Here is a 27,628-nt window from a genome sequence, read left to right as displayed (position 1 = left end):
GAGGTGGGTGACATTATGTGGAAAGGGAGAGGTTAGTGAGGGGTGGAAGGAGGGAGAAGGGTCAGCTCCTTGGCCCAAACGTAATGGGTTCAATTTTACCCAATTATCTGCGCTGTACTTTTGGAGTAAATTAAAATCTCCAAGTTTCCCCAAAGTTTCTGCGCCAGTGTAATTCATTTAGGTTAGTTCTTTTAGGCTACAATTTTTTTACCTCATTGGGGGATGTAACCTGCCACTAAGGATGAGGCTAAAACTGCATGGAAGATTCAAACAGGCGGTGAAAAAGCGCTGGACGCTACAGGAGAAAGCAACAGCTGCCTGAAAAGTTGGGAAGGAGCATGAGAGGTGGTCAGGGCCAGAGATTAAATGAGAGGGGGATTATCAGGCACACTTCCTTTATTAGGAGCCATGATTATATTAGTCTGGATTAATGTAAATGGACTGAGGGGGGAGAAGAAATTACAGCAATTGTTGCAGTGTTTTAAAGGCACTGACCTGTTGTGTCTGCAAGAAACCTTTTGGGATGCTTACATCCTAGAAAGGGTTTGGAAGAGAGAGGTGTTTGCAAGTTGCGCAAACAGTAACCGTAGAAGGGTGGCTGCTTTAGTGAGTCCATCCATAAAAAAAGAACATTGCCTTAGTGGACAAGATCACTGAGGGGAGATTTTTACTGCTAAAGTAAAATTGGAGGAATTTAATAATGATCTCTTTAATATCCATGGACCGAACGACCATTGTAAGCGTTGCAAGTTTTTTCGGTGGTTATTCACAGAAGTGACAGAGGCGGAACACCCTTGCATAGTGAGAGATTTTAATGCATTTTTATCTCGGATGGACGTTTCAGCCCAGATGACCTTTAAGGATGATAACTCCAGAGGGATGATTGTAAAAATGATGCCAAATTTAAATTTGAGAGACTTATGGGGGTATCGGAACCCCATAAGAGGTTGAAGCGGTTGGGTGGGTAATGTTTTAAAACAGAGTTGAATAAATTCTGTGTTAATGCAGGAAGGGTTATGTTCTGAGGTGATTGAGATTTATTATAAAAAAGTATTTCTTAGTGACCACGAGCTTTGGTTCTTAGAATTAGGAACAGCAGTATTAAGATCGGTCCAGGGGTGTGGATTTTAAACAATCAGTACCTGAAAGAAATTGCTTATAAAGAAGGGATTTTAAGTATAATAAAGAATGCTCAGAAGGAACCTTTATTCTTGAAAGAAAGAAGAGCTTGGTGGGACAATTTCAAATAAGAGGTTAAAGTTTTTTCGGTACGTTATGTGAAAGAGAGAGCAACCGGCACTGAGAAGAGAATATAAACAGAAAATTTACGGATATCTGTAAAGCAGTTGATGGAGGGGATAAGGGAGCAGGCTAAGTTTTAAAGGAAGAGTGGGAATTATTGCAAGCTGAAAATTGCAAGGGGTCCATTCTCCATGCAAAGGCTAAAAATGCGTTGGAGGGAGAAAGATGCAGTAGATATTTTCTAGAGCAAGACCAATTGCGACAAAGGTTATCATTAATTGGAGAGTTGAAGGTTGAGGAAAAGAACATTAATGAAAGTGGGTAGATTCTGGAGATGGCTGGTAGCTTTTATCAAGAGTTGCATGCAAAAGAAGATGTTTTCAAATTAGCGATGGAGAAGGTTAATGCTTTTATTGAAGAGGGTTTAAAGGAGGATGAGAGAAGCATGCGAGACAAAAGAAGTATCATAGAATCATAGACAGGTTACAGCACGGAAGAAGGCCATTCAGCCTGTTGAGCCTGTGCCGGCTCGCTGCAAGAGCACTTCGGCTAGTCCCACTCCCCCGTCCTTTCCCCGTAGCCCTGCAAATTTTTTTCCTTCAGCTACTTATCCAACTCCCTTTGGAAAGCCACGATTGAGTCTGCCTCCATCAGATCCATTCCAGTTGCATTCCAGATCCTAGCCACTCGCTGCGTAAAAAAGTTTCCCCTCATGTCACCTTTGGTTCTTTTGCCAATCATCTTAAATCTGTGTCCTCTGGTTCTCGACCCTTCTGCCAATGGGAACAGTTTCTCTCTATCCACTCTCAATCAAATCTCCTCTCTTCTCTTCTCTAAGGAGAACAGCCCTAGCTTCTCCAGTCTATCCACGTCACTGAAGTCCCTGATCCCTGGAATCATTCTCGTAAATCTCGTAAAGGCCTTCACATCCTTCCTAAAGTGCGATGCCCAGAATTGGACACAACACTCTAGTTGGGGCCGAACCAGTGTTTTATACAGGTTCATCATAATTTCCATGCTTTTGTACCCTATGCCTCTATTTCTGAAGCCCAGGATCCTATATACTTTGTTAACTGCTTTCTTGCCTTCAACGATTTGTACACATATACCCCCAGGTCTCTCTGTTCATGCACCTCCTTTAGAATTGTACCCTTTAGTTTATATTTCCTTTCCTCATTATTTCTACCAAAATGTATCACTTCACACTTTTTTGCATTAAATTTCATCTGCCCCGTGACCGCCTATTTCACCAGCCTGTCTATGTCCTCTTGAAGTGTATCACTATCCTCCTCACTGTTTACTATACTTCCAAGTTTTGTGTCATCTGCAAAATTTGAAATTGTGCCCTGTGCACCCACATTCAAGTCATCAATATATATCAAGGAAAGCAGTGTTCCTAGAACTGACCCCTGTGGAACACCGCTGTGTACCTTCCTCCAACCATTCACCACTACTCTCTGTTTCCAGTCATTTAACCAATTTTATATCCATGCTGCCACTGTCCCTTTTATTCCATGGGCTTCAACTTTGCTGGCAAGCCTATTATATGCACTTTGTCGAACGCCATTAGCGGAAATAAAAGTAGCAATAAGTGGAATGAAAGGGGAGGGAGGCTCAAGGTCTAAGTGCAGAACTTTCTAAATAATTTTTTAATAGACAGGATTTAGAAGGGACTGTGGGCGAATTTTAAATGTTCAGGATGGATTGAACTGGATTTTAATTTGGCTCATAACCGGATTTTTACCATGATGATCTTATGCAAGATTGGATGAGTGGAGGTGGCAACTTGCCCAGTGTGTGGGACGCGGGATGAGAGTCTGTCCCATTTGCTGGTGTTATATCCGCAGTTAAAGGATTTTACATACTATGTTCGACAGTTGCATGAGGTTTTTTTGCTGGGTGGGGATCGAAGAGCGAGAGTGGGAATCCCATAGGACTCCATTTTCTGCTTGAGTCTAGCGGTACGGCAATTAATTTAATGTTCAGTTTGGCTAGATTCGTGATTGTGCAAAGAAGGAATGCTCTGTTTTTAAGGGGAGGAGAATAAACCTAAAGGAGTATTTTAAATATAACCTAAAAGACCATTATAAGGCTCTGTGGATGTTTTATTTAGAAAGGAATTTAAAGATAGTATTTTATGATCAATTTTTAAAGTGCAATATATGCTACATTAATATGTTACAGGAGACAAATTAAACTTCAGGTTTTGATGTTAATATGTGATGGAGGAACAGCTGTGCAGAGGGGCGGAATGGATTTGTATGATACATGGAATGATCACGATGTCAATGTTTTTAATGTTCAGTAAATAAAAAACTTTAAAAAATGGCAGCACTCTGATCTCTGAGTCACTTGGTTGTGGGTTTAAGTCACCTTAGACTTGAGCACAAAATCTCGGCTGGAACTGCAGTGCAGTACTGAGGGAACCTCCACTGCACTGTCGGAAGTGCCTTCTTTTGAAAGAACATAAGAAATAGGAGCAGGAGTAGGCCATTTGACCTGAAAGAGAATCCAAACCAAGGACTTGTCTACTCGCTCATGTGGACGTAAAAGATACCACAGCACTTTTTAAAGAACAGGGGAGTTCTCTTGGTGTCCTGATCAATATTTATCCCTCAACCCACATCACTAAAACACATTATCTGGTCATTATCACACTGCTGTTTGTGGGAACTTGCTGTGTGAAAATTGGCTGCTGTGTTGCCTAAATTACAATAGTGTCTACACTTCAAAAGTACTTCATTGGCTGTAAAGCGCTGGGATGTCCTGTGGATATGAAAGACGCTATATAAATGCAAGTTCTTTCTTTATTTACACCAAACAGGTGATGATTGGACAGGGGCTGCACATTTTGCCACCATTACTAATGCGTGCGTGAAAAATGATCGTTTTTTTTGGTATTTTCTTGCAGGGCTTTTTGATAATTGCTCCTATTCGCTCAGTGAGAAGGGCTGGATGATTGGCATTCAATCGGTAGAATATTCTGGAAGGAAGGACCCCCGTTTCTTCTTCTCTCTCCGCACAGACCGGGCGAGGAAAGCCACCAAAGTCTTCGCCCACCACCGTTACCATGCCAACGCCTGGACTTACGTGGCTGCCTCTTATGACGGCCAGCAGATGATGCTGTACGTGAATGGGGCCAGAGTCGGGGCCAGCTCCGGACAGTTGGGGGATCTGCACAGCGCCTTCATGAGCTCTTGCCGGACATTGCTGATTGGTGGGGACAGCTCTGAGGACGGGCACAGTTTCCGTGGTTACCTGGCCAGCTTCACCCTCTGGAAAACTGCAAAGTCCCAAGCAGAATTAATGAAGAGCTATCGTCAAAACATACAGGGGGACGACTCCTCCTTGGTCTTCAATGCAGATTTCTCTAAGATGGAAGAGCAGTGGATACCGGATAAGGACAGTCATTATCCCACTTGGGACGTTGTGCTTCTACCAGAACCCGAGCTGGCTTCTCCCTTGCTCCCTACGCCGTGTGGACTGACGGTCTGCGACAATATCGACGTCATCAAGAACTACAACGGGTACTGGCCACTGAGGGGCGAGAAGCTGATCCGCTACCGAGTGATCAACGTTCACGACGACATGCGTCAGAACCCCATGGTTACCAAGCAGCAGATTGAGCTCCAGCACCTGGCGTTGAACAGGGCCTTCAGCCGGTACAACATCACGTGGGAGCTCACCGTCACCGAGGTTCTCAACACCACCATCCGCAACCGAATAATTTTGGTCAACTGCGAGAAGAGCAAGATCGGCAACGACAACTGTGAGCCTGAGTGCGATCACCCCTTGACGGGGTATGACGGAGGGGACTGCCGCTTCTTGGGGAGGTGCTACGTTTGGAAGAGGAGGGATGGGATCTGTAACATGGAATGCAATAATATCCTGGATGACTTTGATGATGGCGACTGCTGCGACCCCACGATTACGGATGTGAGGAAAACCTGTTTCGACCCAGACTCTCCAGAAAGGTAGGAATCGCTTATTTCGCTTTGGTTAAGTGCTTTTGTTGAATTGAGCGCACAGTACAGTTCGACATTGACAGTGTTGGGGTTTGCAACATGTTCACATATTCGGCATCAAGTACTTCCCAATCAAGTGTATCGTAGGTTAAATGCGAATAGCTGAAACAATATGACTTGGCCTCCATTTCAGTGGCAGTGTGACATTTCCATTTCCCATACCAGCCACCCTTGTGGCCTGTCCCAAATTGGGACAGGGTTTGACAGCAGACTCTTGCAGCATCAGAGAGGAGACTTTGCTCCGATCGGTTTGGGCTGCATTTGAACCTGATTCCCAAAAATGAAAGGATGGCGTGCTTTGTTCCAGGCAGTCTCGAGTCTCATCAATATCATGAACTATGGCTTTCTGTAATCTGTAGATGCGAGATGTGTTCAGACAGCCAAGCAGCCTCTGTGCTGTTGACTGTCAAGTAACTCTTTTGAAGGCTTTTTGGCTTAACACCCTTTACTCTTTCGAGTAATCAGGCTACACCAAGCCTTTTTTGCTTTCCTAAACTATTGGTTTTATTAACATTAAAATGCAATAATTTTACAGATAGAGATACTTAGAAGTAGAATGTGAAGCTCCAAATGGTTGACGTCTTCTGCTTCGGGAAACTGAGGGTTAATTCCCCATTGACATCCTTCTGGTCTGTGTCTCCAGTTGGTTGGGTGGACGGTCTCTTTGAACTTCCTGAAATGGCAGCTTCTATACCCTGCTTACTGGCAAAAACACACTCTTGGTACTTGTAATGTATTTGCTTCATGGGTTCTTTGCTTAAGAAATCATAGCAACACATTGCTACTAAGAACCAGTTGGTTTATTAACAAAGGTTTAACAATCGTACTACACATTACCAGTTCATCCACCAGACTCACAACCACCTGCCTCATCATGCATCCCCTGAACCCAACTGGCTGGGGTTTTATTGAGTCTTGTGAACATCACCTGACTGGCTAAGCCACTCACAACTCAACAGCTGTACAAACCTGTGAGCATACTTATTGGTGAATACATTATAGTACTTTCCACACTCCACTTTCCCATGGTTTAACACCAGTTAATGCAGCATCTGATGTTTATAACAGCTTCTCACAGTCTCTCAAGGCCTCTCGGATATCTCATCATTAACCTTCTAGACAGTCTGCTGAGTTAGACTTTTCCAATGTGGCCAACCTTCCCAGCATGCATTTGAACAGTCAGTTTAGCAGCTTCTTTGTTGAATTAATACTTTTAACCAAACTGGTATTGAAAAGTTACTTTATAAAACTTATGAACATATGAAAATGGCGGAGGGGAAAAGACCAGCTGGTCCATCGAGGCTGGCCTGTTCAGTCATGGTGCCCTGATCATTATGATTCCCCCAATGCTCCCACTCACCAACAGCCAGGTTGTCTCCTGGGAGATGGGCACATCACCCAACACCCCACCTACCTTTTCACCGTTGCGATAGCGGCCTAGGCCAGGAATACCTCCAGTTCGCCGTTGAACATTTGTAGCACCAAACTTCCTTTTAAGAAAGTTTGGGATTGTATTCGCTCTGTTGTCATCTAGTCAAGGGCTTTGAGCGGACATCAAAAAGTGTAAGAGGGAATATAGTGATATGGGTGTTATTGGCCTTTTTTTTTGAGGGGCGTGGGGGGGGGAGGTGGGTGGCGGGGGAGCGGGGGAGTTGCACAGATGGGTATTATAACGGAGACTGATGCCAACCCATTCTGTGTAGTCAATGACCAGAGTAAAGGATTGTGTGATTATTGCTGTGAGTTGGACGTTACTACTGCGGCTTACTAGTAATTAATAAACAATTGCTGCTCGGGGAGGAAAGCAGTCAATATGCAAGAGGTAGTTTTGCAAGATTCCATTCCCAGCATGGAGCTCGCTGGTCAGGAGAACAGGCCACATGATTGGTGCTGTCCTGTTGTGCTTGGAGGGAAACTTCATAGAGGACCTCATGGAGTCGGTCTATAACCTCGATATTGTTAAAAATCTGGCATGCACCTTCTGCCACACTTTTTATGTCAACATTTATAATGGAAACTTCTTGTGCTAACCTTTCATAATGAGATTTTGCATGTAAATTAATGGAGAAACCATGTGTGATCATTTTACCATCAGAGTTTGTTGGCAAGCAAATTGAATCACTCAGAATGCTTTTTGCAAGAAATTTCATCTGCCATTTGTCCCCTCCTGTGAAATTTCTAAAGTCCAAAATAAGGCTTTAAAAAGAAAGACTTGCATTTGTATAGCGCCTTTCATGACCACCGAACATCTCATTTAGCCTAACATCTGTTGTTGGGTAATTGCTGGGGTCCATTATTAAGAAAGCAGTAGCAGGACATTTGGAAATGCATAATTCAATCAAGCAGAGTCAGCACGGTTTTATGAATGGGAAATCATGTTTGACAAATTTGCTGGATATTTGAGGATGTAATGAGCAGGGTGGATAAGGGGGAACCAATGGATGTGGTGTATTTGGATTTTTAGAAGACATTCGATAAGGTGCCACATAAAAGGTTAAAGATAAAAGTTCATGGAGTTGGGGATAATATATCAGCATGGTTAGAGGATTGGCTAACTAACAGAAAACAGAGAGTCAGAATAAATAAGTCATTTTCCGGTTGGCAAACAGTAACTAGTAGGGTGCCGCAGGGATCGGTGCTGGGGCCTCAACTATTTACAATCTATATTAATGATTTGGAAGAAGGGACCAAGTGTAATGTAACCAAATTTGCTGACAATGCAAAGATGGGTGGGAAAGTAAATTGTGAGGAGGACACAAAAAATTTGCAAAGTGATTATAGACAAGCTAAGTGAGTGGGCAAAAACCTTGGCAGATGGAGTATAATGTGGGAAACTGTGAGGTTATCCACTTTTGCAGAAATAACAGAAAAGCAAATTATAATTTAAATGCATCAAAATTGTAAAGTGCTGCAGTACAGAGGGACCTGAGGGTCCTTGCGCATGAAACACAAAAAGTTAGTATGCAGGTACAACAAGTAATCAGGAAGGCAAATGGAATGTTGGCCTTTATTGCAAGGAGGATAGAGTATAAAAGCAGAGAAGTCCTGCTACAGGGTATTGATGAGGCCACACTTGGAGTACGGCGTAGAGTTTTGGTCTCTGTATTTAAGGAAGGATATACTTGCATTGGAGGCTGTTCAGAGAAGGTTCACTAGGTTGATTCCGGAGATGAGGGGGTTGACTTACGAAGATAGGTTGAGTAGGTTGGGCCTCTACTCATTGGAGTTCAGAAGGATGAACATATAAGATTTTGTATTGTTGCCCAGAGCTGTGACACTGAGCTGAAGGCAGGTCCTGCAGTCTGAACATGTGCAGTATGCACATTTTCCCAGGATGCATCAGTAGCATTGAAGCTAGCCAAATGTTAGAACGCTCCTTGCTAACCTCCACACATGTCCACTTAGTTGTTCTTACTAAATTATTTGAACAAAAAGCTGAAGGACAAAGTTCACATGCTTTATTTAGGTAACATTTATATCGATTGAATGTGTTTATTTTTAAAAAAAGCAAGGCAGTATGTGTGTGAGAGAGGGAGCAGCTAATTGCACACCTGTTGCACCTTTAGTTGGTACGCGAGATATAAATACTCTACAAATGTTAGAAATTAGATTAAGCTGGGGGACAGGGGCACACACACACAGACAGAGGGTCTTTCTTTATCCTACTTTGAATTTATTTTTTAAACAAAAGGCCCAATTATAACTCTGGGCCAGTTTGGGCGGGTGAGTAGCGCCGTGAATTTGATGCACGCCCGCTGCTCCACAAAGGGTGGATATTTTAACTGCCAGACATCATTTCAGTTCTGCTGGTCAACTTCCGTCTTGTTCCGAAAAAATCACTCGTCTCCCCTCCCTCCTGCCGAGGCCAGGTCGGTGGTGGGATCAGCTGCCGTTGGGCTGTTCGGCGGGGAGGGGGGGTCTCACGATCACGAGGCGGGGAGGCGGAGTCTGGGGCAGGGGAGACTTAAGCTTTTCTTGTGGGGCCCAACCTGCCCCTCCTGACTGAACTTAAAAAAAAACAATCTTACCTTTTTGGACCTCTTCTGGATTCTCTTCCCCGTTGTCGATTCATGATGGGGATTTCACAGCCGCCTTGCGCACGGGACACCGAGTTGGAATCCCACCGGGACCCGATATGCGTTTGTGAAAAAGGACCCCGCTGGCTTTGGGTGGGTGCCCTTGCCACCTGCTCAGTTGGGCAGATTGGAATCGGGAACAGGCAGCTCCTGGCCTCTACAGTGCGGCTAGATAACCTGGGCAACTCTAAACGTACAAAACTCTGAGGGGGATTGAAGGGTAGACGCCGAGAGGTTGTTTCACCTGGCTGGAGAGTCTAGAACTAGGGGGCACAGTCTCAGGATAAGGGGACGGCCATTTAAGACCGAGATGAGGAGGAATTTCTTCACTCAGAGGGTTGTGAATCTTTGGAATTCTTCACCCCAATAGGCTGTGGATACTGAGTCTCTGAGTATATTCAAGGCTGAGATAGATAGATTTTTGGACTCTCGGGGAATCAAGGGATATGGGGAACAGGCGGGAAATTGGAGTTGAGGTCAATGATCAGCCATGATCTTTTTGAATGGCGGAGTAGGCTCGAAGGGCCGTAGGGCCTACTTCTCCTAATTCTTATATACTTGACCCGCCCCACCTGCTATCCATTGGGTGATCGGGTTCAAATTGTCCCCAAAGAGTTGAATTTTGAAAACACATGGAACACCTCTAATTGGCACCTGGGTTTTGCTGATTTGTTGACATTCGAATCTCTGAGACCAAATGCAAACTGAGTGGAAACTGCCAACTGGGAACTGACTGAGAGGATGATGACTGGTGCTCTGTGATTCGGGCTGTATTGAATGGTAACCTGGGGAGCCCCAGAAAATGAGTGTTTACCTTCAAATAAAAACTCTCATTTTCGATGAAAGCAGAACTTTTTATATTGAGCTAATAGAAGGAAAGACAGTAAAACACCTGCATTGTGAACATAGTCTGATAATGATAAGAACATAAGAAATAGGAGCAGGAGTAGGCCATACGGCCCCTCGAGCCTGCCCCACCATTTAATACGTTCATGGCTGATCCGATCATGGACTCGGGTCCACTTCCCTGCCCGCTCCCCATAACCCCTTAATCCCTTATTGGTTATGAAACTGACTTAAATTTATTCAATGTCCCGGCTTCCACAGCTCTCTGAGGCAGAGAATTCCACAGATTTACAACCCTATGCAAGGAATATCATGTTTGACAAACCTACTGGAGTATTTGAAGATGTAACTGATAAAATAGAAAAGAGAGAACCAGTGGATGTAGTGTATTTGGATTTTCAGAAGGCCTTTGATAAAGTCCCACATAGAGGTTAGTGTGCAAAATTCAAACACATAGGATTGGGGGTAATGTATTGGCATGGATTGAAAATTGATTAACTGACAGGAAACAGAGAGTCTTTTTCGGGGTGGCGGACAGTGACTAGTGGGGTACCACAGGGATCAGTGCTTGGGCCCCAGCTATTCACAATATATATAAATGATTTGGATGAGGGAACCAAATGTAATATTTCCAAGTTTGCTGACGACACAAAACTCGGTGGGATTGTGAGTTGTGAGGAGGATGCAAAGACGCTGCAAGGCGATTTAGATCGGTTGAGTGAGTGGGCAAACACATGGCAGATGCAGTATAACGTGGATAAATGTGAAGTTATCCACTTTGGTAGGAAAAACATGAAGACAAAGTATTATTTAAATGGTGATGGCTTGGGAAGTGTTGATGTACAGAGGGACCTGGGTGTCCTTGTACATCAATCATTGAAAGCAAACATGCAGGTGCAGCAAGCAATTTGGAAGGCAAATGGTATGTTGACCTTCATTGCAAGAGGATTTGAGTACAGGAGCAAGGATGTCTTACTACAGTTATACTGGGCCTTGGTGAGACTGCACCTGGAGTATTGTGTGCAGTTTTGGTCTCCTTACCTAAGAAAGGATATACTTGCCATAGAGGGAATGCAGCAAAGGTTCACCAGACTTCTGGGATGGCAGGACTGTCGTATGAGGAGAGATTGGGTCGACTAGGCCTGTATTCACTAGAGTTTAAAAGAATGAGAGGGGATCTCATTGAAACGTATAAAATTCTGACTGGGTTGGATAGACTGGATGCGGGGAGAATGTTTCCCCTGGCTGGGAAGTCTAGAACACGGGGTCACAGTCTCAGGATACAGGGTAGGATATTTAGGACTGAGATGAGGAGAAATTTTTTCACTGAGGGTGGTGAACCTGTGGAATTCTCTACCACAGAAGGCTGTGGAGGCCAAGTCACTGAATATAGTTAAGAGGGAGATGGATAGATTTCTAGAAACAAAAGGCATCAAGGGATATGGGGAAAAAGCCGGAAGATGGTGTTGAGATAGAGGATCAGCCATGATCATATTGAATGGTGGTGCAGACTCGAAGGACCGAATGGCCTACTACTGCTCCTATTTCTATGTTTCTATGTTTCGATGAGAGAAGAAATTCCTCTTCATCTCAGTTTTAAATGGGCGGCCCCTTATTCCAAGATTACGCCCCCTAGTTCTAGTCTCCCATATTAGTGGAAACATCCTCTTTGCATCCACCTTGTCAAGCCCCCTCATAACCTTATACGTTTTGATAAGATCACCTCTCATTCTTCTGCATTCCAATGAATAAAGGCCCAACTTCCTCAAACTTTCCTCATAAGTCAACCCCCTCATCTCCGGAATCAACCTAGTGAACCTTCTCTGAACTGCCTCCAAAGCAAGTATATCCTTTCGTAAATATGGAAACCAAAACTGCACACAGTATTCCAGGTGTGGCCTCACCAATACCTTGTATAACTGTTGCAAGACTTCCATGCTTTTATACTCCATCCCCTTTGCAATAAAGGCCAAGATTTCATTGGCCTTCCTGATCACTTGTTTTACCTGTATACTAACCTTTTGTGTTTCATGCACAAGTACGCCCAGGTCCCGCTGTACTGTAGCACGTTGCAATTTTTCTCCATTTAAATAATAACTTGCTCTTTGATTTTACTCTGCCAAAGTGCAAGACATCACACTTTCCGACATTATACTTCATCTGCAAAACTTTTGCCCACTCACTTAGCCTGTTTATGTCCTTTTGCAGATTTTTTGTGTCCTCCTCACACATTGCTTTTCCTCCCATCTTTGTATCATCAGCAAACTTGGCTACGTTACACTCGGTCCCTTCTTGTAAGTTGTTAATATAGATTGTAAATAGTTGGGGGCTAGGTCACTTAATGTTGTTACATTTTCACTGCCTACTTCCTTTGCATAGAATCTACACACAAACAGAGCATTCGGCTCAACTGTTCGATGTTGTGCTTATTCTCCACACTAACCTCCTCCCACTCTCATTCCTGCCTCTATTCCCTTCTTCCTCATGTTTGCATCTAGCCTCCTCTTAAATGCATCAATGCTCTCCACTGCAGCTGCTCCCAGTGGTAGCGAGTTCTACATTCTCACCACTCTCAATGTAAAGAAATTCCTCCAAATGTTTTTATTTGATCTATTAGTGGCTATCTTGTATTTATGCTCCCTTGTTCTGAATTCACCCACACGGGGAAACAGGTACTCACTTTTAAATATATAGGCAGATACTGCTTTATAAGAAGCAGCTTCAGTCCGGGTGCTTGTTGGGATTATTGCTATTCGAATTGGATGCATGTGACATCTGAAGGAGTTTAAATTAAACTCACTCGGTAACATGATTGTAACACTTGTCAGAGTGCTCTACAGTGACAGAGGGGTAGATTTTCAACTTCACTTCCAGGTGTGAAGCTGCCATTGTGGATTGGCGGGCCATTGTTGAAATGAAAATGGTCCGTTTCAACAACCGGAGGGCTGGGCTGATCCGCATTATCTGGTCAGCAATGTAGAAAAAGCTATTGTTTCAAGGTTATAACTTTGGAGAAGGGCTGTGAGGGTATAATGAAGGTCGCCATAATAAAGCATGTTGAAAATTCTGATATACTCTGTATTGAGAAATCAAAGTAAAGAGCCATATCCATAGTGCAGTACGTTACCAAGCTGAAGAGGAGAGGATAATTGAAGGAAATCTCAGCGGGTCAGGCAGCATCTGTGGAGAGGAAGCGGAGTTAACGTTTCGGGTCGATGACCCTTCGTCAGAACTGGAGAGTGTTCACTGATGAAGGGTCATCGACCTGAAACGTTAACTCTGCTTCCTCTCCACAGATGCTGACCTGACCTGCTGAGATTTCCAGCATTTTCTGTTTTTATTCCAGATTCCAGCATCCACAGTATTTTGCTTTTGTATTGGGATCAATCAAGGATTGACTCAGAGTCAGGGGAGGGGAGGTTTAAAGTCTGTCTGTAGCAGGAAGAAGATGAGACCAAAGGAAGTAAGAAGCCCCACAGCTTTAACATCCTGTGGGGGAAAAACTGAGTTTGAGTTAGATCCATTGCACTGAGTCTTCAATTCAATAGAGGCAAGAGGTGAGTGAAAGATTGCTAATTTGGGAACTCTGGGGGCAAAGAGCCAAAGGCTCATAGTGGGAAATACATCAGTAATATTAATGAACCGTAGAGAGATGAGAGAGGTCAGAGGGTGGAGGTGACGGGAGGATCAGCTTTTTACTGTGTGCTGACTAGGAGTGTATTGTGTGCAAGTAAATCTAATCTTTGGGAACTTCTTAAACTTGCTGGTCCAAACAGAATCTTAAGTGTCTTGTACAGTGGAAATATCTCCGACTTATTTTGCTCCCACCCACGTAGCTGGGAGGGATTTTCAAAGACTCGGAAACAGACTCGGTCAAAGCGACAGAAGAACTTGATTGGAAGCAGCGTTGAACATTGAGGCAGTGACTCGACTTGGACATCGGTTGTCATGGAGTGTCACACCAATCGATATTTGAGATGGTGGATGGGCATTTTAGCCTTCAAAGAAGGCAAGGAAGAGCATATCCTGTAGTAGTATGAAACTATTTAGAGGGCCAGAAAAGGGAAAATGAAGCATTACTTCCAAGTAAACTGCAACAGTAGGTCAAAGAGCGAAAAAAATCAAAGTTAGGATTCAGATCAGGAAGAGCACCTTCACAAAAAGGGCAGTGAACACTTGAAGCAGACTTCCAGGTAGAGTCGTGGAGGCAAAAACCTCTGTGGTATTCAAGAAAGAAATAAAGAAAGACTTGTATTTTGTACAGCACCTTTCACAACCACCGGATGTCTCAAAGCTCTTTACAGCTAATGAAGTACTTTTGGAGTGTAGTCACTGTTGTAATGTGGGAAACACGGCGGCCATTTTGCACACAGGCCTTGAGCCCAAAATTCTATGCATTATTGATAGAGCGTTGCATTGCTGGAGGTGCCATTTTTCAGGCATCTGTTCCAGTGATTTATGTTAATGTTAAAGATCCCCTGGTACTAGCTGGAAGCAGAGCAAGAAGTTCCCCTGATGTCATGACCTCTATTCCTCCATGAACTAATAATAACAGATAAATTGGTCACTATTCTCATTGCATTATTACGATGCACAAAATGGCTGGAATTATAACTCATTGAATTAATAACTCTCTGCAATGAAGCATTCAGATATTTCTAAGGCGTGATGAGATGCATTATAAATTCAAGTGTTTTTTTTTCCTTTTTTGTGCAATTGGCTGTGCCTATAACATGTATATAGCACTTTGCATATATAGCACCAGGAGCAGCGTGGAAGCATACTACTTCAGGGAGCAGCGCGAGCTGGTGCAGGAGGGCGACGGCAGCGAAGAGTGACATCATCAAGATCCAGGTCGGTGATTGGAGCGTGGGCAGACACAGCAGGAGCAGCGAGGTCGGGGCGAAGGAGCAGCGAGAGACTGTGGAGGGATGTGATCGGGGCCCAGGAGAGGCTAAGTTCGGGGTCAGGGGCCCAGGGGCAACACGGGCCAGCCCACACTGCGATATGTGTGCGCACTAGGTCTGTGCAGCAGAGCAGGTCTCCAGTCATCTTGGATAACCCTTGCCACTGGACCAAGTCCTGTCAAGACCGTGTGGTGGCTGGTGTGCAACGGCCATCACACATTAAAAAAAATCCACGCACAGGCATCTTCCACCCTTCAGGATGTAGTTCAGGACCTGGAATATTAGGTCCTTCATTGAAATACCTGTGAACTCATCCTTTTTTGGCGTGGAAGCAAGTCGTTCTCATTTCAAGGGACTGCCTATGATGATGATGATATAGCACTACTCATTGTTGAACTGAAAGCAGTGAGACAGCAAGGAATTATTTTGTAAATATTTGCCTCCTTGTTTTAACCATATAGCCGTGGACTTCTGTTTGATGATATAAATAACCAAGGGGAGATCAATAGAGATTAGCACTCCATGCTTGGTAAAGGGATATGAACAAAGTATGGTGAACCTTTGAAGGGCATTGCTTAATTCAGACAGATTTGAAACACAGAAAATGGATGTAGCCAGGTCATGTACTACAGTGTAGTAGCTGACAACTTAACATAGATTCCGAGGATGTCAGTATTTGGCATACAGGCTAAGCTATTGCTCGTGCCTATATATATGAAACGCGGCAGCCAATTTGTGCACAATCAGCAATTTGATCATGACCCGTTAATCAGTTTTAGTGGTGTGAGTTGAGGGATAAACATTTGCCAGGGCAGCGAGGATAACTCCCCTGGTGTTCATCAAAATAGTGCCATGGGATCTTTTATGTCCTTACCTGAGAGAGCAGATGGAGCTTCAGTTTAACGTCTCATCCAAAGACGGCATATCCGACAGTGCAACATGGTCCGGAAGGTAACGCTGCTTTTCTGTCTTTCAATCAACACAATAAAAACACATTATCTGGTCATTATCACATTACTGTTTGTGGGAGCTTGCTGTGCGCAAATTGGCTGCCACGTTATCGACATTACAACAGCGACTACACTCCAAAAGTACTTTGTTGACTGTAACGTGCTTTGGGATGTCTGGTGGAAATGGAAGTCTTCCTTTCTCAGGAAGGCCTCACTATCTAGATAACTGCAACTGCCAAGATAATTTGAGCCTTCTTGGCATTTTGAAGGGTTTCAAAGGCAGAGAGCCAGCTGATTGTATTTACTAACTTTTGATTGAGTCACTGGAGCTGGCCATGGTGCTGATTGTGATCAAGCAGGACGACCACATTTTTGTTTCAGAAACGCTGAGTCTTTGCACTCAAAGTGCTCAGATAGTGAATAGCTGGTCAAAGCAAAGAAGTGTCAAGTGAGCGCAGACAAGTGGTGAACTGAAGCTTGTATTTTTTGCAGCCCCACTTTTGTCTGACCTACTAAGAAAGAGGAAATGACTTGATGGTTGTTAACGCTTTACAAGCAATCCATAATATTCTCAGCTTGGTGCTCTGTTCTAAACAATAAACACCGCCACTGCCGTTAGCCCCTCAGCACCATGATCAGGAAAAGAGGGAACTTGCATTTATTTCACAGCCTCAGGACATCCCAAAGTCCTTTAGAACCTTTTAAGTACTTTTGAAGTGTAGTCACTGTTGTAATGTAGGAAACGCAGCAGCCAACTTAAGCACAGCAAACTCCCACAAACAGCAATGTGATAATGACCAGATAATCTGTTTTAGTGACGTTGGTTGAGGGATAAATATTGGCCAGGACACCGGGGATAACTCCCCTGCTCTTCTTCAAAATAGCGCCATGGGATCTTTTACATCCATCTGAGAGAGCAGACGGGGCCTCGGTTTAACGTCTCATCCGAAATACAGCACCTCCGACAGTGCAGCGCTCCCTCAGCACTGCACTGGAGCGTCAGCCTAGATTTTTGTGCTCAGGATGGGACTTGAACCCATGACTTGCTGACTCAAAGGTGAGGGTGCTACCAACTGTGCCATGGCTGATACTGATCAAAACATTTCTGAAACAAATCGAGGGCATTGCCACTGAGCCGATTCCCTGTCAGAGCCTACTTGTTAGCTGCCTGGGTCAAGGATAGTTTTCCCTGTTCGTTACAGGTTACAAAATAAGCGTGGGTCAGAGTTGGGACCGATTCTGTGACCCATGCTCCCATCTGGGGAAGCTCCACACTGGGAGAGAGGGCTTTGCAAAGTTACCCCTGTACTGCCTACTCTCTTTTGATGCCAGACACTGCATTATTAGTTTTTGGTATCTAACGTTTAATCAGCGCTTAGTTCGCTGGCAGTTGGGGGCAATAGCTGCTTGCTTTTTTTAAGTTGAACGATATCCAATATGGAATGAGGTTCTGAAAACCACTGATGCACAGCAAGCATGTCTGGGGGAAGCGAAACATAAAATACCACAAACATTCAGCAGGTCAGGTACCGTCGGTGGAGCGAGAAAGAGAATTGACGTTTCCAGTCGGTGACCTTTCATTGATGACATACTGACGAAAGGTCATCGACCGGAAATGTTAACTCTGTTTCTCTCTCCATTGACAGTGCCTGACCTGCTTCCAGCATTTTCTGTCTCTATTTCAGATTTTCAGCAACCAGCAGTATTTTGCTTTTATTTTAATAGCTGGGGGAAAGTTTGCTTCGCTCTTACCTTGTTTGACACGGCCAGGGGGCCACTGGAGGTTGAAACTGTGGCGCTCCAGGACTCTGGCACCTGTTCTTCTGCTTTTTTTCAAAACTCCTGCAAATATTAACCAGAACTTCCCCCCCGTAATACTTCTCTCTCCTCTCCCGGAGGGCAGCTTTGGGGTGTGTCACATCTGGTTTGGGTCTTCTGTAGGAGTTTGGGCCTTTCAAAATCCATGGAATTTCTCCCGGTTTCCTGTCGTAGCTTTGGGAGACCGGTTGAATACCCAGGTAAATGGGTGGGTGGCTAAAAAAACAATGACTTGCACCGTTTCACCGAGGGACCCACTGGTTTCCTGCCGAAGCTATGACAGGAAACCTGGAGAAAACCCGTGGAATTTTAAGGCTTAAATTTCTTGATGGGATGAATTCTAGATCTGTTCATATTTACACAGGAATCGATCCCAGAATTGGACAGCAGTGAAACAAAACAACCTGGTGTGGCCTTTTCATGCTCCATGCTTTTTCTTTTGTCCCGCCAATCCCCCCCCCACTCAATTTTTAACATTTCTATTTTCAGTTTTCTTCCCTCCCCCTATTGACAACGTTGCCTCCTGAATGGGGTCGACGACCATGGCACCTCTCATCCTTGGCATGGCTTGGTGCTGCCCTGGGAGGTGCATTTACTCACCAGGCCACCGGGGGAGCTGTTCCACACATCATTGCATTGGAAGAATGGACTAATTGGGGCAAAACGTGAGTGTTGCAAGGAAACCCAGGTGTGACGTATTTACCTCATGGGTTCTTTGCTTAAGAATCCATAGCAGCACATTACCATTAAGAACTAGTTGGTTTATTAGCAAAGGTTTAACGATCACACTACACATTACCAATTCATCCACCAGGCTCACAACCACCTGCCTCATTGTGGATCCCCCGAACTCAGCTGGCTGGGGTTTTATTGAGTCTTGTGAACATCACGTGACTGGCTAAGCCACTCCCAATGCAACAGCTCTACAAGTATAGGGGGATCAAGGGTTATGGCGAGAAAGCAGGAAGGGGGTACTGAAGTTTCATGTTCAGCCATGAACTCATTGAATGGCGGTGCAGGCTAGAAGGGCTGAATGGCCTGCTCCTGCACCTATTTTCTATGTTTCTATGTTTTTCTATTTTGTGTAGAAACAATCAAGTGCCCCCTGATTAAACGGGGGGGGTCACACTCCAAGAACTTTTCAAGTGCCCCCTTTTTTTTTGAGGGCACCAAAATGCTCGATTTCCTTTGCTGTCCAGACATGAGAGTGCTGATGAGGAACAGAAGTTCAATGGAGTCAATCAGTCAAGTTCCTTACACAGTTGGACAGAGCAAGCACTTGGGATTCTGACTACAGCTCGTGTGGAGGATAAATGCCAACATGAAATGGTTGGGCTGTATGGCCTGTGTCCATGATGTAAGATCTATGTGGAATACAGTCCTGCATGTGCCATTCAAGGAGGCTGAGGACAATTTGGCCTCCAAAGCATAGCAGTCTGATGAGGGTAATTAAAATGCCATCAATGGGTTATGTCTGCAGCTGGCATAGTTTACAGTGTATTTTGAATACTAGTGCTGTTTCAGGTTATAATTCTGATGCCTACATTTTATTTTTCCAAAGTGTTCTTCAAATCCCTAATGGCCTCACTCTTGCCTTTCTCTGTATCCTACTCCATCTCTACGACCTTCCAAGATCTCTACATTGCTCCACTTCCGGCCTCTTACACAGCCCCAATTTTCTTCAATCACCACTGGTGGCCGTGCCTTCAGCTGCCTAGGCCCTAAGCTCTGGAAATCCCTCCCTAAACCTTTCCGCCTCTCACCCCTCCTTTGTTCGACAGGTTAGATGCAGGAAGAATGCTCCTGATGTTGGGGAAGTCCAGAACCAGGGATCACAGTCCAAGGATAAGGGGTAAGCCATTTGGACCGAGATGAGGAGAAATTTCTTCACTCAGAGAGTTGTTAACCTGTGGAATTCTCTACCACAGAAAGTTGTTGAGGCCAGTTTGTTAGATATATTCAAAAGGGAGTTAGATGTGGCCCTTACGGCTAAAGGGTCAAGGGGTATGGACAGAAAGCAGGAATGGGGTACTGAATTTGCATGATCAGCCATGATCCTATTGAATAGTGGTGCAGGCTCGAAGGGCCAAATGGCCTCCTCCTGCACCTATTTTCTAAGTTTCTATGTCAGTCCTTAAAACCTCTGTCTTTGACCAAGACCAGTCCTAGTATATCTTTATGTGGCTCGGTGTCAAATTTTGTTTGATAACGCTCTTGTGAAGCACCTTCGGACATTTTACTGTGTTAAAGACGCTACGTAAATGCACGTTGTAGTTGCTGTGGAAAACAATGGCTTATGCCAGGGTTGTTTTCCACAGGCACGGGTGCCTCACCAAGTGGCCATGCTTCACATGTCAGCCTAGACTTTTGAGTGTCGGGAGGTTATCAGATCATAAGAACGTATGAATTAGGAGCAGGAGTAGGCCATTCGGCCCCTCGAGCCTGCTCCATGATTCAATGAGATCATGGCTGATCTTCTACCTCAACTTAATTTTCCTGCACTATCCCCATATCCCTTGATTCCCTTAATATCCAAAAATCTGTCGCTCTCTGTCATAAATATACTCAAAGACTGAGCCTCCACAGCCCTCTGGGATAGAGAATACCAAAGATTCACCACCCTCTGAGTGAAGAAATTTCTCCTCATCTCTGTCCTAAATGTCCGACCCCTTACTCTGAGACTGTGACCCTGATTCTAGACTCCCCAGCCAGAGAAACATTCTCTCTGCATCTACCTGTCAAACCCTGTAAGAATTTGGTATGTTTCAATGAGATCACCTCTCATTCTTCTAAACTTTAGTGAATACAGGCCTAGTCTACTCAATCTCTCCTCATAGGACAATCCCCGCATCCCAGCAATCAGTCTGGTGAACCTTCGTTGTCAAGTATATCTTTCTTTAGGTACGGAGACCGAAACTGTACACGATACTCCAGGTACGGGCTCACCAAGGCTCTATATAATTGCAGTAAGACATCTTTACTCTTGTACTCTAATCCTCTTGTAATAAAGGCCAACATACCATTGATCATGTTGGGTATTTAGAGTCGAGCTCAGCTGTGTTCTCCTCAGCATTACCTGCAGTGCTCAGCAGCTGGTCCCTGGGCAGTGATCAGATGCACAAACCCAGCCTTCCGTTCCTCCTCTCCAACCCGGATCCCCAAGGCCCCAACTGTTGTCTCGGCTTAGATCAGCTGACTCAATCGAGACCAGGGATTTTCTTGATGTGTGTCCCACATCATTCAGCCCATTTACCTTCTAATCCAATTCGAATTCACATTCAGATTGCCTTGTAATTTGTAATATAGCTCCTGACTGCTGTGATTGCCAAACAAAATGGAGGTACATCATTTTCTATATTTACGATGGCTTATTCTGCTACTGGCTAATAATAAACGATTGATGGAAGTACAGGAGGATGTTGGGTCAACATGGGAAAATAATTTTGTCATTGGGCACACTGTTCAGACAGGCACCTGGCCCATATCCTCTATTATGAAGAAAGGTTGAGCAGGTTGGGCCGATACTCATTGGAGTTTAGAAGAATGAGAGGTGATCTTATTGAAACCTATAAGATTCTGAGGGGGCTTGACAGGATAGATGCTGAGAGGATGTTTCCCCTCGTGGGGGAATCTAGAACTAGGAGGCATAGATTCAGAATAAGGGGTCGCCCAGTTAAAACAGAGTTGAGGAGGAATTTTTTCTCTGAGGGTCGTGATTCTTTGGAATTCTCTACCCCAGAGAGCTGTGGAGGCTGGGTCTTGAATATATTTAAGGTGGAGGTAGACCAATTTTTGAATGATAAGGGAGTCAAGGGTTATGGGGAGTGGTCAGGAAATTGGAGTTGAGGCCAGGATCAGATCAGCCAAGATCTTATTGAATGGCGGAGCAGGCTCGAGGGGGTCTACTCCTGCTCCTATTTCTTATGTTCTTATGTAGGTGTTTAAAAGCCTGGAATGCTAACCAGCTTAAGATGACAAAGCAAGGTGACTAATAGAAAATTGGCAGTCTCTAAGGGACATTAAGTTAAGTTCCAGTAAAGTGGAATACGGCTTTGCTGCAGTGTGGTAGATATATTGAATACATGCCCATTCACACCACAAAAATCTAGGCTGGGTCACCAGTGCAGTGCTGAGGGAGTGCTGCACTGTCAGAGGTGCCATCTTTCGGATGAGATGTTAAACCGAGGCCCCGTCTGCTCTCTCAGGTGGATGGGAAAGATCCCATGGCACTATTTCAAAGTAGAGAAGGGGAGTTATCCCTGGTGTCCTGGCCAATATTTATCCCTCAATCAACGTAACAAAAACAGATTATCTGGTCATTATCACATTGCTGTTTGTGGGAGCTTGCTTGTGCGCAAATTGGCTGCCACGTTTCATACACTACAACAGTGACTACACTCCAAAGTACTTCATTGCTGTAACGTACTTTGGGCATTCCTGAGGTCGTGAAAGGCGACATATAAATGCAAGTCAGCTCGAATCATAACTGGTTCATAAGAGAATTGATGATTAAAGGGGTAAGTATAATGTGTAGAGAATGATTGGTTCCGATTGGGAATATCATGTGTGTGCCCTAAATTAGTTGCTATTAACCTTTGAGCCAGTCAGCATCCAGACCACTCAGCCCTGAGTCGATCAACATCCAGTCTGTTCGACACTATGGGGGAGATATTCGGTTGGATAGCGCCCGGGCGCTAATGCGTTTGCAGCCGCGAGCACCGGCATTAGCTGCTCGGCAAATTCAATGTGCCAGTACCGATGGCACTGAGGATTATTGCCCAGAAGTGTAGTGCCGGTGTGCAACGTCCCCGGTAGCAACACGGAAGCAAAATTTATTTTGCTCGGTACCCGTAGTGACCCCGCCAGAGAAAGCTGGCGTACAGAACTGCCCCAGGGTGCTAAGGGAGGGAATGACTGCATGAGGTAAGTGCGAGCGATATAAATATATATATACCATTTTTGCAATTTAACTTTATTTGTGGTGAGTAATGTGTAGGGAATGTTTTTTGTGTTTTATGTTCCGATTCTTTTTTTTGCAGGGAGGCCTCACTTAGGTTGCTACGAAGCGGCTCTTTAGCACGGGATATTTAGTTGCTCACCCGGCCTAGCGTCCCTAAGAGAAGTGAGGAACGCTTCCCTCAGCGCTCCACTCCACTGTCAGGGCACAACCACTGAATTTTGCTGTTCCCTTCACTAACAATTTAACACCACTAAATTTAGCATCTGGCGTTAACGCCTTCAGAACCGTCCACCCAAATCTCTAGCCCCATGTGTTCCTGAGCCAGTTAGTGACCTGCACACTTAGTCCACCTGTTTTCACGGCCATGTCTAGGTTGTTTAACTTCTCCCTCTCTTGCCAAAAAAGCAACTGAAGCCCCCGACTGTCACGCACGTGAGCTGTGACGTTACGTCACCTGTTCACGAGACAGTCACTGACAAGTTAGTGCCATCGAACTTGTGAGGATGAGTCAACGAATGTGCATTACCGTTTGCACGAGCAAACACGCACGTTCAATGCACGCGCAGGTGCACAAACAGGCACGCTCAAATACAATGGTGTAAAGTTCCATGGCGAAACGAATTGTGCTTATTCCAGAGACACGTGTGCGTGTGTGAGCAAGCAATCACAACTTCCTGATATCTTTGGAAATGATGGAACTTTACTGGGACCGGAGTCAAATTCAGATCCTTCCTCCATGTCCGAACAAACACGGAGATTGAAAAGCTAAACTGAAGCCAGATATTTGTACGGTCTTGTTTAAGGAATGAATAGAGGAGGATTTTCACACAGCAAACTGGAAAAAACATTGCCTCTCAGAAAGCTGGCAAAGGAATGTAATTGTGAGTAAGCCATTTAAATCGATCATTTGAAGCTTAAAATATGGGGGTTTGCCATTGATCTAAAATGTGCAGACACTAGTTAACTGGCTTCAGCTGCCTACTTCAGTTGCAGTCAATGGGGCACATGCAGCCTTATCCAACATACACATGCACACACATACCTGATACATTCAGACCAGGATGGAGCCTGTTCACAGTGGTAAGTGATTTGCTTTGGAGGATGAAGTCATGCAAACAGCCTTTAATAGTTTTAAAAATTCTAAACATTTCATCTTTTGCCAAGCACAACTGTGCTACAACCCAAACAAATGAGCAATAAACTGGGGATTTAAATGTCCTTGTGCAGCCCTCAGTTGACAGCAGTCCAAATACAGAAGCAATTAACTGTGCTGTGGATTGGAAGGCAGTTTGAGAAAACTCTGTGTTTGTGCAGGTGATGAAATATTTCATTTGCACTGTTTGTCGGAATATATTTTTACGGCTAATTTCCTCAGTGTGTCGCGGGTTCCTCACCGTGGGACTTTGAGGTTTCGGAAGGGGCAGGAATTGCAGTCTTTTACACCGGCAATTCGATTCTGAGAGGGAGCCAACAAATAGAGTCTTCTCCACCCCCTCATCACAAGACACTCAGAGGAGACCGGGGGCCAAGAACGCCACACTGACCTTATCTGGAGGTGGAGCTGCAGTGTGAATGGCCGGTTAACTTGCACAGCGTTTAATGCACACACAAAGCCTTGGATGCCCCTAGTGTCCCTCCCATCATCTCTTCCCCACCTCCCCCCATGATGGTATACCAGGCTATCAGCTTTCGTCTCTCACTGCGGTCTCTCCGCGGTTAAAGAAAGTTTGTGCCTGTTCAGCCATTGCATGTCCCACTAGTTGATGTCGAGGCAGAATTGGGGCAATTCAACACCTCACGGGTGACTTTTGGCCCTCTTAAATGACAATGAACTTTCATTCTTGGGTGACAGCATAGGTTGGGCCTCTACTCATTGGAATTGAGAAGAATGAGAGGTGACCTTACAGAAACATATAAGATTATGAGGGGGCTTGACAAGGTAGGTGCAGAGAGGATGTTTCCACTATAGGGGAGACTATAACTAGAGTGCATAATCTTAGAATAAGGGGCCACCCATTTAAAACTGAGATGAGGAGAAATTTCTTCTCAGAGGGTTGTGAATCTGTGGAATTTGCTGCGTCAGAGAGCTGTGGAAGCTGGGACATTGAATAAATTTAAGACCGAAATAGATAGTTTCTTAACCGATAAGGGGATAAGGGGTTATGTGGACCGGGCAGGGCAATGGAGCTGAGTCCATGATCGGATCAGCCATGATCTTATTAAATGGCGGAGCAGGCTTGAGGGGCTTGGCTTGATGTGGTCTTACCCTTCCAGTGTTCTCTCCTGGAGCCATTCTTTTTTTATAATTGAGATCCACCGGCAGCATGCCACTATCTTGTCCAATTGACCATTATTCATGTGTGGACACCCCCCCTCCCCCCTCCCCCGGGCACGCTCACAGGTTGTTCAACCATGGGGGGGCATCTCGGCCTCGCCAAATCATGTCGTCGTAACCACGTATCGGCTCTTTGCGGCGGCAGTCACAGCGTAGCAATCGGAGTGTGACCCTTGGCTGAGTTTCACCCCCCTCTCTGGCCTCGGTGAGCAGAAGCCAATTGTAGGAGCCCCGCCATGACCGCGGCTGAGGTCAGCTCGGCTCTGTGCAGGCCAGGGATCAAGCTCGGCACCTTCCAGGTTTCTGTCACCCAGCAGCAAACCAGACTGCGTCAGAAGACCCCCGCGTTGATCAAGGGCGGTTATTATTGAAGGTTGTATTGGTTCATCGCTGAGATCACTTATTTGTGAACTTGGCTTGTTCACTGAGGACTGCACTGGAAATGTTTTTTTCCCCAAAAAATCTGGATGTTCAGTGTAGCATGTTGAGAGCTCCTGTCGATTTGAAGCTGCCTTTGAAATTCCTCACATGGTGGCTTTCCGCACCTCTCTCCGAGGTAGGAAAAACAAGAGGGAGAGATTCCCTCGCCTCTCACCGTCGTGCATTGTTCGAACAATTAAGCTAGTGGCATAGTCAGGGAGCCTTGGGTTGAGCATCGAGCTTGGTGTGTTGCCTGAGGTACAGTGTTTGGGGTGGGGACATCCAGAAGACCCTGGGGGCTGGTCGTAGAGAGAGGGGAAGGCAAAGAAACAAAGAGCAGTCATTTCAAATCCCGAAGGGTGGGCAGCGTCTAATCTGCTGGAAAGGGAACAGAGTTCAATGCTGACTCGTGTGGGGGTCCACATGTTTGTGAATACTAGTTTCAGCCTGGGCTAATCAAGTGGGGGAAGGTTTTTTTTTGGGGGGGGGGCGGTGTCAGGTGCCGGTAACTGTAAAAGATCCACCAGCACTCCACCGTTTTAGATTCAAAGCAGAGACGTCCCTCATGGAAAGCCATTTTTGGCTTAACTTACTCATCTGTTTATAAAGGCCTGACGCGACGACATCACTCTCACCACATTCTGCACTCCTGTGTGATGTGGTTGTGATGTTGGAATTAATACTCAACTCAGAGTTGAACCTTCCCTTCCCAAAAACAACACAGCAGTTCCTTTTTTTAGATCAATTCTTCAACCCATGGTTCCCCAGATGGTTTCCTGTTTTGGGAGCTGCAAGTTTTTTCAATACCGTTTAGGACTCGGACAGAATTTTTTTTTAACATAAACAAAGACTTAAAACTGCAACCAACTTTTGATTTTTAAGAACAAGTTCCAGCTTTCTTGCACATCTTCATGCTCCCGTGGTCCAGCCCTGGTCTCCTGAAGCTCTGGTAATTCACCTGCGCTTGGACAGCAAGCACGCACAGGCTGCTCAAAGCCAAGTCCAGTCCTGTCCTCACTACACATGCTGCAATGGAGAAGGCTCTGGATGGTTTTGTTGACCACCCCAGCTGACATTTTATTCTCTTTAGCCTCGGAGGGGGTGGGGGGTGCGGGGGGGGGGGAAGAGACCCTTGGGCCAGTTTCAGCGGTTTAGCTCCGATCATCTGATCCAGCACTACTCCGAGGGTAATGTGCATCCAACTCCGCCATTGGGGGAAAGTCAGCTCTTCAGTTTACCTGCTGTCACCGTCTCGTTCCTTAATTGTCTTCAATAACGTCGGAAGTACAAATTTACAGGTTGTCACTTCTCCCGTTGAGCTGAGGCAGAAACTCCATGGGCTGGATTTTCAGCTTTGCTGATTTCGACAGCGGTAATGGTGGCGGGGCGGTAAAGTTTGCGCCCGAACAGTTTGCGCCTCAGTCAGCAAAATTGGGCAGCTGGGCTCCGAGTGTGGGGCAGGGCACGAAGGGAGGCGTTGCACATCTCTCTTTGGGCGCTAGGCCGGCTGAGTGTGCAAAATCCCAAGCTAAATAGCCGGTCTGGGAGCGCTCTAGGAGAGGCCGGGGGAGAAAAAAAACCTGAAAAAAGCCCCCACCAAAAACATTCCCAATCCACAGCCGACACCACCACAACATAAATCACAAAAAAATTACAAGAAGAAACAATCACACTTGCCTGAGATGGGCATTACTAGCCTCACTGCAGCCGGTATAGGTTGGATCGCCCGCTTTCACAGGCGATCCCAGCAGGGCGTGCTACAAGTCGAGCGTGACTCTAAAATCGAGCCGGTGTCGCAACCAGGGGCCTGCCACACCGGCTCGCCTCTTCTGGGCGGTGATGCTCCGCGCCCCGCCCACCCAGAAGAGCTCATCGCCGCCATTGCTGCCCCTCTGGGGCGAAAAAAGAAGCACACATCACCAGAAAATCCGCCCCCGTGTGTGTTTTTGTTATTTAGGATCTTGCCCAGCGCAGGTGAAGGGTTAACAGACTCCATCAGTACTGCCTCAAACAGTCTGTAATCCTGAGGGAAGCTGGAAGTCTCTGAGC

General features: G+C 45.3%; 1 protein-coding gene across 1 annotated transcript in view; it reads left to right on the top strand.

Moving 5' to 3' along the window:
* The window catches only part of pappa2 (pappalysin 2), a 586,487-nt gene that overhangs the window by 64,416 nt on the left and 494,443 nt on the right, over positions 1-27,628 (top strand). The window contains exon 2 of the mRNA XM_070887395.1: positions 4,154-5,216. Within this exon, the coding sequence (XP_070743496.1) occupies positions 4,154-5,216 (1,063 nt within the window). The remainder of the gene's footprint in view (positions 1-4,153; positions 5,217-27,628) is intronic.

Source organism: Pristiophorus japonicus, chromosome 8, assembly GCF_044704955.1.
Source record: "Pristiophorus japonicus isolate sPriJap1 chromosome 8, sPriJap1.hap1, whole genome shotgun sequence".
Classification (NCBI taxonomy): domain Eukaryota; kingdom Metazoa; phylum Chordata; class Chondrichthyes; family Pristiophoridae; genus Pristiophorus; species Pristiophorus japonicus.
This window is presented reverse-complemented; position numbering and strand designations above follow the sequence as displayed.